The sequence below is a fragment of the Lissotriton helveticus genome, chromosome 1_1, assembly GCF_964261635.1.
Source record: "Lissotriton helveticus chromosome 1_1, aLisHel1.1, whole genome shotgun sequence".
In the NCBI taxonomy this organism is placed as follows: domain Eukaryota; kingdom Metazoa; phylum Chordata; class Amphibia; order Caudata; family Salamandridae; genus Lissotriton; species Lissotriton helveticus.
Genome location: NC_136057.1, coordinates 1,409,756,592 through 1,409,771,202, shown reverse-complemented (window position 1 = coordinate 1,409,771,202; position 14,611 = coordinate 1,409,756,592). Strand labels below are relative to the sequence as shown.

The window sequence follows — 14,611 nt, the reverse complement described above, 5'->3', positions numbered from 1 at the left end:
TAAATAAAAAATCAGCATCCTGCTCTTACTTAACACTCTGTGGCTAACATAAATTATGCATATTTTACATCTAATCTAGGAACTCACTAGCAAACATGGAAGTTCATTCCATGCACATTTGCAACTTTTAGAATCATTTTAATCTTTTAATCTGCTATTTCTCAATCCCCATATATTTTTGTTTAAATGTATCTAAGAAAAAAAGGTAGAACATATTACCATTCCAACAAAGCACATTTGAAACTTAATGATAGGCATAGTTTTGCTGTCACAGAAAATACCAAACGATGTGGAATTAATATGTGGAAATAAAGAGAGTGGTTTCCCTGTGTGCACTATTCATCCTCCATCACGTTTGAACGTTTAAAGTGTTGTCCCCAAAGGTAAAAGACAGGTCTTGGAAATGTATGTATTTAAGAGCTGATGACATTCAGTCTTTACCGTTAGAAGCCATTAGATAATATTTTATTTCTTAGCCTTTCTCTCTGAATTGTGTGCATTCTCCATGAAGATCCCGCAAGCCAGCAGGACAATGTTGCTCCCTACTTTGGAAAGCTTGATTTAAAAAAAATAACTTTTAGGAGACTAATAGTGAATTGATATTTTCAGAAGTGCCCATTTCATATGAGGGCAATTTGTTTTTTTCAGGTTTATAAAACGACCTTCATTACAAGTTTTCCATTTTTGTATACCGTTGTTCTTTCCCTACCGGTATGATGTTAAGAATAAAATAAATATGCCATGGTTGCAGTGCTCACAATCTCGCCTCTGTTGCAGGCCATAAGAGAAGATGGGCTGTTTCTCCTTTCTGAAGACCATGATGTTTGTATTTAACGGCATCATTTTTGTAAGTATGACCAGTGTGGGCTGATTTTGTGGGTGAACAGCCCTTCCTGCCTCAAGCATTAAATGCATGGGAAACCCTACAATTTTTGGGCGTAGGCTCCCAGTACTGAGTCACTTCTACTACCAAGCGATTATCATTCTGTACTCTGATGCTTTGGGATTATGAGAGTCTATGAAAATGTGAGTTTTTATACTACTAGCATCCTTGGAGACTGTTCAGTTTTTCCTGGAAACCCCTGCCTGTCAGAAGATATATTTAAAACTAAGCAGGCGGCATGGGCCATATAACAAGAATGTCTGGGCATTATAAAGACATCTGGTTGAGTCACCCAACATTTGGTAGTAGGGATAATCGGAAATAATCTGGGATTTATAAATAGGGGGCCTGGGGCTATGGTATTTTTTTGGGAGACATTTCTAACAGTATTTATCCATATTTATTTTTGCTCATTTTTTGTTCATATTGATATATGCATTCATATATATTTTTATTTTTAGTGAAATAATGACTCTAAAACTATTATGTGTACAAATGTATTTAACTAATAAATGTACACCCACACTTGGATGGTTGGTAAGTTTTAGTGTTATAAGAAGCCATAGATGTTGCACTAATTCTAGGCAATACACTCAAACATAAACATTAATAATGTAGTTCAAACACTTGCACAGCTGCTTAAAGCTGTATTAAGAAACCTACTTCTTTTTTGTTTAAATGTATCTGCATCCCATTCTACAAGTGCTGGCCCGGGAGCCATGATTGACAGCTTTGGGAATCATTTAAAAGAAGACCTATTTTTGATTTTTCGATATTTATGAATATATACACATGGATAAATAGACAATTCTCTGTCTGTTTTTATAAGTAAATACGAAAAACTGAAAGCCTCATTTAGATTCAACTGAGCGATCAGAAAAGCCTATCTATGGTGACTAATCCTAAGGACAGTGATGGGGAAGAGTGCCCCTAAGGACAGAAGCTCTCTTCTCCCCCATTGGTACATTAGCCAGTCCCTGACTGGCAGCCCTACACTCATAGCCTGGACCTGCCTGCTATCTTTGACTTGGCAGTCTGAACCCCAGAATTGGAGCAGCCTGTCTATAGAACAGTTAACACCTGCTTCACCACACCACATACTGCACATTTCAGTCCTGGACTTTTCTTTATTTACTTTATTTATAAAGTTTTATATAGCGCAAACAAGTTCCCGAAGGATATCAGAGCGCTTTACAATAAGTTGGAAGAGGGGACAAAATGAAATATACACAGCAATTGTCTAGCAACCTATAGCTTTCTGGGAGTTGTAGTCTTGGTATTCTTGAATGAACCAGTTGGACTAATACACAACACAACCGTCGGTTTGTAAGAGAAAAACAAATGGTTGGAGCAAGTGATCCCTAGTGACCGAGAGCTCTGTGCCCACAGCAATGAAGGGGAGAGTCCACAGTGACCTGGTGCTGTGTGCCCCACAGCGCTGAGACAGCATGTCCTCTTTGGCCTGGAGATGTGTACACCCTAGGATTCTCACAGCCTTCTCCTGGAGACCTGAAGCGCTGTAGGTCTTTTTTCCACACCCTTCTACACACAGACAGCGGTCACCAACTCCTTCAGTTCATGTGTCTCCTAATGGTGCCAGCGTGTAATTCTCTGTGCTGCTCAGTGCCTTCTTCCTTTGACCTCCTAGGTGGGCGGCATTGCAGTGCTGGGCATTGGAATATGGGTCAAGGTCGATGGAGGTTCCTTCGTGAAGATCCTGGGGACGGCGGCCCCACAGCTGGTGCAGCTGACGAATGTGGGCTACCTCTGCATCGCCATTGGATGCTTCCTGCTCCTCATGGGGTTCATGGGCTGCTGTGGGGCCATGAAGGAGAGTAGGTGCCTGCTGATGATGGTGAGTAGATCAGGTGCAGCTGGGGGTTTGGGATAGGACTCTGGGGCAAGACTCCTCAAATTATGCCCTGGCCCAATGGGTTTTCAAGGGGCATCTAGGGTGGAGATAGGTAAGTCTGAGACTTGGGAGTAGACCCCCAACGTTCCTAGGCGATCCCTAGAAAGATATAGGGCACCATGAGACTTGGGAGAAGGTCCCAAAAAGTCCAGAGATACAAAACTCTGAGAAAAAAAAGCCCTGAGAACTCACAGGACTAGAGTCAGAAAATCCTGAGATTGGGTGTAAAACCGAGGACATCTCTGCGCTCTATGTAGCAAATCTTGAAACTCAAACTGGAGTCAGAGAGTCTGGAGAAGAGTCCAAGACCCTGAGAGGATGTAGGTGGAGGTAGGGTTCAAACTCAGGGGAGTCTGCGAGGCTGAAAGAGGATAGCTTAAAACATGAGTTAAATTCAGGGGGGTCAAAGGAGGTGGTAGTACCACCAGAGACTGGGGCTTAGACCCTGAGCGATCCCATAGGTGGAGGTGCAGATCCCATGGCTAGAGTTTATGCTCTCACAGCTCCGCGAAGTACGGTCTCTGTGCTAGCCTGAGACTTTGTACCCACACTCTCTTTCTTCCCTTCCAGTTCTTCATCATAATCCTCATTATCTTCATCGCAGAAGTGGCTGGTGCAGTGGTGGTCCTGGCCTTCTCCGCAGTGGTAAGTCATTGGTACTTGTGAGGACCTGTGCACAGGAAGAAGCCTACTACCTAGAGTATTTTTTTGCCAGCATCCACCTGTAAGGGCTTTGTTCTGCTTAGTCCTAGTGAATGAAAAACTGTTGGGCAATGTTGCTTGGTCTCAGCACTAGGTTGAGTTAAGCATCTTGGTGAATGTGGAAACAGGTGAAGGTATCCCCTGCTCGTGCATCCATGATGGCCATCTTTGAATGCATTTTCTAAAAATTTTATTTTTAAATATTTCAACAAATCCTCTTCAAAGATGTCTGCGTCACTGTTGGCCATGTTTGAACTGGATTTGTTAAAATGTATTAAAAAATCCTTAACAGAGGGCCATTGCACATGCATAGGCATGGACTGCATTCTTGGAATGGTTAAAAAACATTTTAATATGGCCACAACGTGATGGCAGGGCATGCAGGAAAAGAGTGCTATGGGACCAGGAAGGGTGTTACGGATGCTGGGCGGGGTGGTGTAAAAAGGCAGCGGTATGGAAAGAGAAAGGGATGGGGGACAAAAAAGTCCCGCTCCTACACTGAAATGGAAGGATGCAGGGCAGTCAGATGGACAACACAGCCAACAAATCGTGAGCAAGAGGCTGACCCAGAGCCCACTTTAGTATGTGTCACATATTGGAAAACAATAGCTTTCCAATAGACAGCTAAAGCTGAGTGTTGCAGAGTATTAAAACCAACACATTCACATAGAGCTAATATAGTTTTATGCATCTCTTGTTTATCCCATGGTTGGTGAGTGTCGGTGTTATGTTGGCTGTCTTGTGAAATACTACATCCCACTTACTCTATTAAATAATAGTCTGTTGTTTCAACCAACTTTCATGGCGCTGCGCTAATAACTAAACTGCTCTAGATACTTATTTCTTGGCAAATTTACACTAAATTTGTTGTACAACAGGGATTTTTGTAAAGTGCTTTGAAGCCCTTCATTGCCTGGTTCGTGCTAAACAACACATAAATAAGTAGCTATACATAAAATCAGAGAGCAGTTGAAAATGTATTAAAATGTGGCAAAGTCACTAAATTCAACACATACATCATACTAGCTGTTAGGCATGACTTCCTGCAAAAATGGTAGCATTTAGATGTGTGAAGCCTCCTAAAGATGCTATTTGTGCCACAGAACCACCCTTGTAGGAACATGGGCTCACACCACCAAATTCCTCTGACATATTGTACCCTCATTGGGATGATAGATGACCTGAGCGGTGGGTGAAGTGACATGGTCTGTTGATGCCTCCATGGAAGTTCCACTCCCTCATGTCAAAGATGAGTGGCTTTTATTTAGCCTCTATTACTTATAAAGTGCTTCATTTTGGGTCTCCTAAATACCTGACACAACAAGCATTTACAATGCAACGGTCTCGTCTTTTTTAAAAGTTAGAGCTATTGGCATTGTAAATGGCAAACTTTATTTATGTGTTGGCTTTTCCAAATTGTTTAATCAAGGACTGTATATACAGACCGTCTTAGTTAATTTATTACCCCACCGAACCGCAGTTAGGATTGTGTTATCTACGTATATTGTGGGCTTCTTAACTTTTTATATGCGCGGGATGGTTTCTTTTAACAATGTTTTTATGCTGTATGCTTTTTAAGATATTTGTATATCGAAATAAAGCCTCTTTGACTTGACTTGACTTGACTTGAAAACAGATAAATAAATGGCATTGTCATTTACAATGCCAATAGCTTAATCTCTCGCAAATGCGACACCTATTGCATTTGCACACACACACACACACACACAGAGCCACACACACATACACACACAGAGCCACACTCACACACACAGAGCTACACACAGCCACACACACACAGCCAGACACACAGAGCCACACACAGAACACACACACACACACAGAGCCACACAGACAGAGCCACACACACACACAGAGCCACAGACACCCAGAGCCACACACACACACAGAGCCACAGACACACAGAGCCACACACACACAGAGCGCCACACACACACAGAGCGCCACACACACAGAGCGCCACACACACAGAGCGCCACACTCACAGAGCCACACACACACACATCCACAGACACACAGAGCCACACACACACACAGAGCGCCACACACACAGAGCGCCACACACACAGAGCCTGGTTTACAGCACATCTCCCTCCCCTACCATCACCAGCTCCCGGTTCGCAGCACCCCTCCCCCGCTCGCTCTGCCCCCTGTGAGTTGTGTTCACTGAGAGTGAGATCTGTCCCTGGAGCGGGTAGGCGCTGTGGCCGAGCTCCGCTGACATCCACCAGCGTCCTTTCTCCCCAGAGGGCCCGTAAACCTTTCATTGAACCAACCGTGGCAGCCGAGGGGGCTCCGGGCGCTGCCTTCGCAGTGTGAGGAGAAGCGCGGCCCCTCCCGCCTCTCCGGGGTCTGAGTTGCTCCAATTAAAATGGACACTAAGCTAAAAGGTACGAGGCAGGGACTCTGTTTACAACATCCCACACACTCCGACTCGATGTGTGCTCATTCCTACGCGGCAGTTGTACATTACCTCACATTAAGTGCATTAAGTGATTTCTTCGTATCCTCGTGTTCTTTCTCTTCGTCACCCTACCGCTTTCCTTACTCCCTCTTCATTTGTCTGCTCCTCTCTTCCACTTACTGTTGATTCATTACCTCCTACTCTCCTTTCCACTTATCCCTTTCTTTGCCCCCGTAGCTTCCTAGATCTTTCGCGCATTCGCTCTTGCTGGTCGCTGCCCTGGGCACCGTTTGGTCGTTCTTCACGGCCCCACTCGAGAGCGCCCCGCGGCTCCTGTTGGCGGCTGCCCCGGAGCCACAGCGCCGCCGTGCGAAGGGTCATAAATAACCCGTGGAGAGACTGACGCGCCGGAGCCCGGGGGAGAGGAGGAGTGCTTCCATAGCTTAATAAACACAGCTGTTGAGGTTATTTTTCCACGTTTATTTTTCAATGCGTTTTGTTGCCGCTACTATTCCTCTGGCTCCTCAGTCTGGCGACTGATCAAGTTTTACCGCCTTAGGACCGTAGATTTTGTACCATGGGCCAGATGTAGGAACCCTAATACCGGTCGGTAACGGACGAAATTACCGAATTTCGGCCGTTACCGACCAGTATAAGGCATTTGGGATGTAGGTGGCTATATTTCAGATTCGGTAATTTACCGAATCAGTATTTTTAAATACCGATTCGGTAAATTACTGAATCTGAAATGTAGGAAGCACTCAAGTGAGTGATTTTCACCTGTAAGGATTCGTTATTTACCACCAACTACAAGTTGGTGGTAAATAACGAAAACCGTTAAAAAAAGCAATTTTGTGCTTTTTTAACAGTGCCATGTGGCAGACTTGTGCCACATGTGCACCCATGCACTATTCAGGGGTGCAACAGGGTGTCAATGTGACACCCTGCCACCCTTGTAGGTCTTCCCCCCTTACCGATTCGGTATATACCAAATCGGTATTTACCGAATTTTACAGATTCGGTAAAAATTACCGAATTAATACCTACATACAATTTACCCATTCTAAAATACCGAATCGGTAAAATTCGGTATTTTAGAATCGGTAAATGGTATTTACCTACATCTAGCCCCCATATGTTTTTGAAGCATGCACAGAAAACAATGAAGGACCGGGCCTGTTTCTCCCTCACAGTGGCGCTCCTCGTTTTCGTATTCAGTACTGCACTTATTTCCCATCGCATACTGCAGTTTCTGTAATTTCTTTTGTCCTAAGTTTTTCGCCTCCAGCATTTTTAAGTACGGGTGTCCATTTCTTATTCAATTAGTCATTTCCTGTATTGAACTCTGTTAGATGAAAGTTCGAGTCGATCCTTGCGATACTGGAACCGTTGTTCTGTGAGTGACAAAAGAGATCTTGCACTCGTCGAACTAGCAGTGACACAATGAGCTAAAAAACAAGACGTTTTACTCAATTAACATTACAATAACATACAAATCACAAGTGTGGCTAAAAGAGACAGCCTTCTGTCTCTAAGCCCCGTCCGTTTCGGATTGGGGGGCGTGTTTTTTGTTGAGTGACGGATGACGTCACGGATAGAAAGGACAGCAAAAAACACGCTCCTCAATTCGAAACGGACGGGGATTAGAGTGACAGGCAGAGCTCTTCTCCAATGGCTGGCCGCCGTTTAGGAAGCCAGCCAATGGAGAAGAGCTGGCTCGTTTACCTCCCTACTCTAAGACATAATTCCTCGCCCAGCGAGACTGCGCAAGCGCAGCCTACCCAGGCCGAGACCTAAAATCTGTCCAGATCTGGAGGTAATCGCTCCCTGCATAGCTCATACTCGCTCCTACTTGAACCGCCTAGATCCTGCTTAGGCTCCTTCACTGAACGTTCCCATGATCAGGTCTGTGCTGAGAACGCAAACCAGCCCTGGTAATTAAGTCAGACCGACCCGGCAGGGTGGTAGGTGAGGGTTTCAGGGGCGGTGGTGCTGGTGAGAAATACTGCTGCAAAATTGGCCCTCAGTAACAAAAACATCCACCCTGGTCCAAAATTGGAACCCGCCATTGCGGCCCACTGGGAAAACACCTGGTGCCCGCTACGGCGAGTCCGGCCCTGTCCATGATCTAGCACTCGCTCCACCAGAGATACACACATGCCCTCCCATTGTAATCTTCAAGAGGAGATTCACATCACATACGCTAGCAACCCCCATAGTCCAAGCACATCTAGCTGCATGTTGCAGAGAGCCCTGGTCTTTGGGTGGAGTATGTTTGTGAAACAATGTGGTCTTTGGGTGGTGAATGAAAAAGAATACATTTACCAACTACAGCTGACTGGCTATGAAAAAAAGTAAGGGGCCTATTCACAAAAGCAGTTATGGGTATGGAAAGTGGTACTGCAGGAATACTGTTTTACGTACTCTTTGCATGCCTTTTTGAATTGGTGCAGAAAAATCCAACTCCTTATTAGTAAAAGTACAAAGAGGGCACTGTCCTTTCTGTTCACACTAATGGTTTAGGAATATTTCCTCAATATTCCCATGTTAGATGTTATGACGCAACTTCACAAAGGCAGTTAAGAGTATGTTAAAGAGTTCTATAGGAGTACTACTGTACCTGCTTCAAAATGGCTGTGTGTATTAACCCCTAAGAGAAAAACATGTGAAATTGACAGAACAGCTCAGGATGGATTAGGAGAGTGCTGTTATTAGTCGAAACAAATGAATTATCTGTTTTGAGAATGTCACATTGCACAATGAAAATGTCTGCTTCATGACGTGTTCAGTCACAGATATTCGTGGAGTACCTCAGCACCTGGGCGACAAAGACCTTGAGAGAGGATTACGGGCAGGAAGATAAAAGCGACATTACCACAATCTGGAACGCCACTATGAACGAGGTAAGCACATGTGGGGGGAGGGAACGATGAGGAGAGATGATATACCTGGGATCAGGGAAGGTGGGCCCAGGGGATCTCATCCTGAATGGTTGTATGGCCCTGCAAGAAAAGACCATTTATATTGTGTTAAACATTATGCCTGCACAGTAATGGGGGGAACTACAAGATTGTTTGCTCTCCTTTTATGGGCATTATATATGTTAGTCCCTCTTCTTTCTCTCTATTGGACAAGTCATTTAGTATCAGCTTCCTCCTGTACTTTACCATGTCTAGGTGGTCCTAGCCACCCCCTTTCTTGCACATTATTAAAGCCAGTTGCTGAAGATAACATAGTGCCAACTTACATGTTAAGATCATTGGGTGATATTAGCCATACCACTTCCAGAACCTCACTACGATAGTTTGGTTTGGTTTTACTTGAGTTATGGCTGAGTTGAACTGAGGTTTTATTGAGTTAAAGTTGGGATGAGTTATGGTTGGGTTTAGTTAAAGTTGGTTTATGTTGTGTTTATTTGCACAGTGCACAACTCACACAGGAGGGTATCCTGGCACTGAAACAGGACCTTTAGGGCCAGAGCCAAGGTCGGGAATAAGTGAAGAGACAGGTCTTTAGTTTTGGCAAAATTCAAAAACTGAGGAGGAGGCTCTGATGTGAAGGGGCGGGTTGTTTCAGCCTTTAGGAGCGAGATAGGAGAAGGTATGACCGCCGGATCTGGTTCTGCTTATGTGTGTGTGGGGGGTGCACAAGTAGAAGTTTGCCTGAGCGAAGGTGTCTGGTAGGTTTGTAGAATTGTATATGGCTGTTGAGGTGTGTGAGGTCAATGTTGTGCAAGGTTTTGTGTGTGTGCTTGAGGAGTTTAAATAGTGCTTGTCTATAGATTGTGAGGCAGTTGAGCTCTTCGAGGTGCATGTTGGAGTGAGTGTGGGGTGGGAGGTTGAGGGTGAGTCTGCCCATAGAGTTGTGTATGGTCTTGAGTTTTCTCTCCAGTTGAGGGTTTTTTCAGCATAAAGTGTGTTGCCCTAGTCCAGGTTCCTGATGATGAGAACTTGGGTGATGGTTCTCCAAGTGTTAGCGGGGAGCCATTTGAAGATCTTCTTGAGTGAGTCAAAGCAGAAGCAGGACACTGAATTCACTGGGCTGCTCATTGTGAGTTGGTAGTTGATTAGCAGAGGAAATTATATCTCGGTACTATTAAAATCGCCAAGAAGGAATATTACATTAACGCCATTAAGGAAGCAAAACAAAAACAAAAAACGTTATTCTCCATTGTCAAGACTTTCACACATCCAAAAGCCTTACAGCCTGAAATTCCACCATCCCTAGAATTCTGCAACCAAATTGCAAACTTCTTTGTGGAAAAAATTGACCTTTTACATAAGCATTTCCCAGCCCCGCATGTCTTTCAGCCTTTTGGCTCTCCTGATCAGGGAGAAAACACGACCAGTAGTCTTAGAACCTTCACACCGGTTTCACTATCCCTAACCCGGGAAGTAATTCTTGCGTGCAAATCGGGCGCCCCTTCGGATTCTTGCCCCCCATGAATTCTCAATCAGCTAATCGAAGTGGTTAATCCCCTCATAAACGAGATTGTAAATGCTTCTCTCAATACAGGCATAGTCCCAGGTCAATGGAAACAAGCAGTCATAAAACCTCTGATGAAAAAATCTAATAAATCCCCCACAGAGCTTGCCAATTTACGTCCAATTTCACTTCTCCCAGTCCTGGGTAAGATTACTGAACAGATGGTCTACAAAGAGCTAAAAAGACATGTAGAAATCAATAATGTCCTTCATCCCCAACAATCGGGCTTCCGTTTTCACCATTCCACGGAAACGGCTCTGATCGAACTTACCGATTCCATAAAAATTTTGCAGGATCAAGGAAAGAACGCCTTTCTGATTTTATTAGATCTCACAGCAGCGTTCGACACCATCTCTCACTTTATACTGATAGATAGATTAAGAGATATTGGCATTTCAGGTGTAGCACTGGCGTGGATTGTCTCGTTTCTGACAGAAAGATCACAAACAATTGCATTGGGTCCTTTCCTCTCCAAAGAAAAAAAGGTGTTGTCTGGAGTTCCTCAGGGCTCTATCCTGAGCCCATTATTATTTAATATTTATATGGTTCCTCTCATCTCTCTTATTGAGTCATACGGCATACTGGTGACATCGTATGCCGATGATACTCAACTTATTGTACCTCTTGATAAGAACTCCACCAATGCGGAACAAAACCTCAAGAATTGCCTTGAGGATGTTTTTCTTTGGATGGAAAAGAACCATCTTAAATGCAATGTAAATAAAACAGAGATTCTTACTATGGGAAAAAACCCTCGTTTTTGTCCTAGCAAATGGTGGCCGGAAGATTCCCCTGCTCCCCCACAAGCTGTGGTGTCAGCAAGAAATCTAGGCGTCTTATTTGACACCGAGCTATCATTTGATCAGCATGCAAGGAATGTGGCAGGAAGTTGCTTCAGTATTATAAAATCTCTAAGGAAGTTTTTTTACTTCCTGCCCACTGACTCAAGAAAGGCTGTGGCAGTGGCCTTAATCCTCGCACGCCTTGATTATTGTAATGGCCTGATGGCAGGTGTTAAAAAAATCACGCTGAAAAAACTTCAAAGCGTGCAACACGCAGCTGCCAGACTGGTCCTCAAATTGCCGAGGAAATCTTCAGCGTCGGCCGCCTTGAAGACCCTTCACTGGCTGCCTCTGCATAAGAGGATACTATTCAAGATTCTGATTGTCGCCTTTTGGGCATTTAATGGCACAGGCCCGAAGTATCTCATCAGGCGTTACCCCCACTACAACCCTTCCAGGACGTTACGATCCTCAGGAGACAACCTGATAAAATTGGCCAAATTTAATTACAGAACCAAGGGGGGTAAGACCTTAACCTTCCTGTCCTCCAAAGCCTGGAATTCAATGCCTAAGAACCTTAGATTTCTGACTCAAGAAAACCAGTTTAGGAAGCATCTTAAAACCTGGATCTTTAATCTTCCAGATGATTACGTAATGGCCACTATCTAGTGTTGTACTTGCAACTGTATGCACATTGTCTTGTTAGCGCCAGGATGCTCCTTTCGGAGCGATAGTTGCGCTCTATAAATAAACAATACAAATACAAATACAAATTACTATTCCAAGGTACTTTCCGTGGGTTGCTGAGAGGGCTGTGGGTCTGAGTTTGGCAGGCCACCAGGTGGGGTCTCAGAGCGAGATGTCTTTGCTGAAGATTACCACATAACATAACATAAAATGTGTATTTGTAAAATGCACGTTCACCCGTGGGTATCTTTGCACTGGATAAAAGATGTTTATTGTTACCCAGCTCAATTATGCTCACTTTTTCAACCTCAGGAGGGTGAAAGTCTGAGTGAACCTGTTGGGATTTGAACCTCTGACCCGGAGGTCAAACACATGCCCCTACAGTGGACATATAAGTCCACTAAGCCTTCCAGATTGTTATACCTTACTAATTCGGGCTCGTCTTTATTGAGCTTGAGGCAGTTGCTTTTCATCCATCTAGTGACTTCAGTCATGCAGATAGATAAACTGGTCTGGATGTTTAGAGTCTTGTCGGAGAGGTAGAGTATTAGCTTAGTGGCATCAGCAAAGGATATGATGTTGATTCCGTGGGTGCAAATGATGCTAGAGAGTGCAGTCGTGTAGGCGTTGGACAGAGTGGGTTGAGTGAGGACCCTTGTGAAACTCCAGAGATGAGCTTGAAGGCGTCTGAGGTGAAGGGAGCCAGGTTAACCAACTGGGTGCAACCTGTCAGAAAGGAGCAAATCCAGCAAAGAATTGGTCCTTGGATGCCAGTGCTGTGCAGTCATTGGATGAGGATGGGATGGGAGATGATGTCAAAAGGCTGTGGAAAGATTCAGTAAGATGAGGGTCATGGCGTCACCTCTGTCCACGCATCTGGATGTTGGCCATGGCAGCGATGAGGGCGGTCACCGTACTGTGGTTGGGCCTGAATCCGGATAGAGTGGTGTTGAGGAGGTGGTTGTCAGTGAGGTGGGTGGCTAGGTGTTTGTATATCATCTTTTCCATGACTATTGCCGGGTAGGATAGCAGAAAGATAGGCCAGTAGTTGGCTAGCATCTTTGGTTCTGTGGAGGGTTTCTTGTGGAGGGGAAGTACAGTAGAGTGTTTCCAGGCAGCTGGCTGTGATGATTGTTTTGTTCAGAATCGGTTGAGGGCTGGGTTGAAGAGGTCCAGTCATTTGATGAAGATGTGGTGAGGGCAGGGGTACAACAGTGCTCTGGAGTTTATGCCCTGCATGGTCATTGCAGTTTCTAAGTGATGACGGTTGGCCAGACGGTCAGGGTGGTCCTCTGACTGCTGGCAGCAATGGGCAGTAGAACTGCGAGGGTGGACGGGTGTGGTTGGGGCTTGGAGTTTTTGCAGATGCTGGTGATGTTGTTGCTGAAGAAGGACAGCTTAGTGCAGAGGTCCTGAGAGGAAACTAGGCTGCTGGAGTTTGCTGACGGAGAGGTGAAGTCTTTCACTATGGCAAAGATTTCTTTGACGCTGTTGATGCTGCTTACGATGCGATCTGTAAGCGTGGAGCATTTAGTGGCTCTGATTTGCCTATGGTACCATATGAGGGCAGATTTGTAGCTGTTCTTTTTGGTGTCATTCTGGTGGCTTGCAGTGGTGTTTGGTGAGTCTGAGCTGTTCTGTGTACCAGCTTGTTTGTGGTCTGGTTCTTGTGGCTTTGTTGGTTTTGAGAGGAGCCAAGGTATCTGAGGGTGTTCCAGGCACTGAAGTGGGAGATGGATTCCGGGAAGTTGTGTTGATGCTGGTTGTGTAGCAGTTTAGACGACCAGGATACTTCTGGGATCTTGTCCCAGTCCCATCGTGAAGATTTGGTGATTGTGTTTCTGCAGTGGTGTGGAATGGTTATGCTGAAATTGATGAAGATGTTGTTGGACTAGGTGTAGGCTTTTCTACTGTGCTGTTGCTGAGGCTGGTAAAGATGGCGTCCAGCAGGTGTCTTGCAGCATGTGTGGGGCCTTCCACTCACTGGATGAGTTCAAGGTTGGACAGGTCCTCGAGGAGGTTCATCATGTTGGAATAAGTGAGGCCCCCCAGGTAGTAGTTGAGGTCGCCGAGGAGGATGAAGGCGCTGAAGTTGAGAATCAGGGGGGCGACATTGTCTGTGATGGTGCTCCTGAAGTTAGTGCGTGGGCCGATTGGTAGACAAGGGTTCCACTCGGGGTGTCGTTGACGGTGATGAGGAGTTTGAAGGTCAAGTGTTCCATGTTGCTGGTGGTGCTTTCCGAGGTAGTGGTGCATTGGATGGATTCTTTGAAGATAGTGATTCTGCCTCTGGGTCTGTTTGTTCTGCCTTGTAACCTTGTTTCCGCTGGAGATTGCTGTGGCAATGACAGTGGCCGACGATGAGTCAGCCAGGTTATGGTCAGGAAGAGCAAGACCAGTGAGTGGTCATGTGACAGGTCCCCACTTTCAGTAGCGTGTTTAGTGAGGGAGCAAGTGTTGAGGAGCATGCAGAACAGGGAGCAATATGGCATAGTAGGAGCCAAGTGCATGTTGGGTATGTGAAATGTGTGGGGGAGTGAGGTGCGTGTGGGAAGGTGCATGTGAAATGGCAGATGACGTGTGAGAACGCTCCTTCTGTCTTGGGCAGCAAGGCACAGCAAAATTGCTGTGAGATGCGACTGGGTTGAGGGCACTGAGGGCCACAGTGGAGTAATGATGGGGGTGAGGTGGGTGGGAGGAGGACCAGGGGTTGTGGCGCTGGGTACAGGCAGGAC

The 14,611-nt window shown here is 45.3% G+C and overlaps 1 protein-coding gene across 1 annotated transcript in view; it reads left to right on the top strand.

Annotated features, from left to right (window-relative positions):
• Window positions 1-777: 777 nt before the first annotated feature.
• The window catches only part of TSPAN16 (tetraspanin 16), a 32,878-nt gene continuing 19,044 nt past the window's right edge, over window positions 778-14,611 (top strand). Inside the window, exons 1-4 of the mRNA XM_078658028.1 lie at window positions 778-847; window positions 2,532-2,738; window positions 3,366-3,440; window positions 8,712-8,825. Coding sequence (XP_078514154.1) covers window positions 791-847; window positions 2,532-2,738; window positions 3,366-3,440; window positions 8,712-8,825 — 453 coding nt within the window. The 5' untranslated portion in view covers window positions 778-790. The remainder of the gene's footprint in view (window positions 848-2,531; window positions 2,739-3,365; window positions 3,441-8,711; window positions 8,826-14,611) is intronic.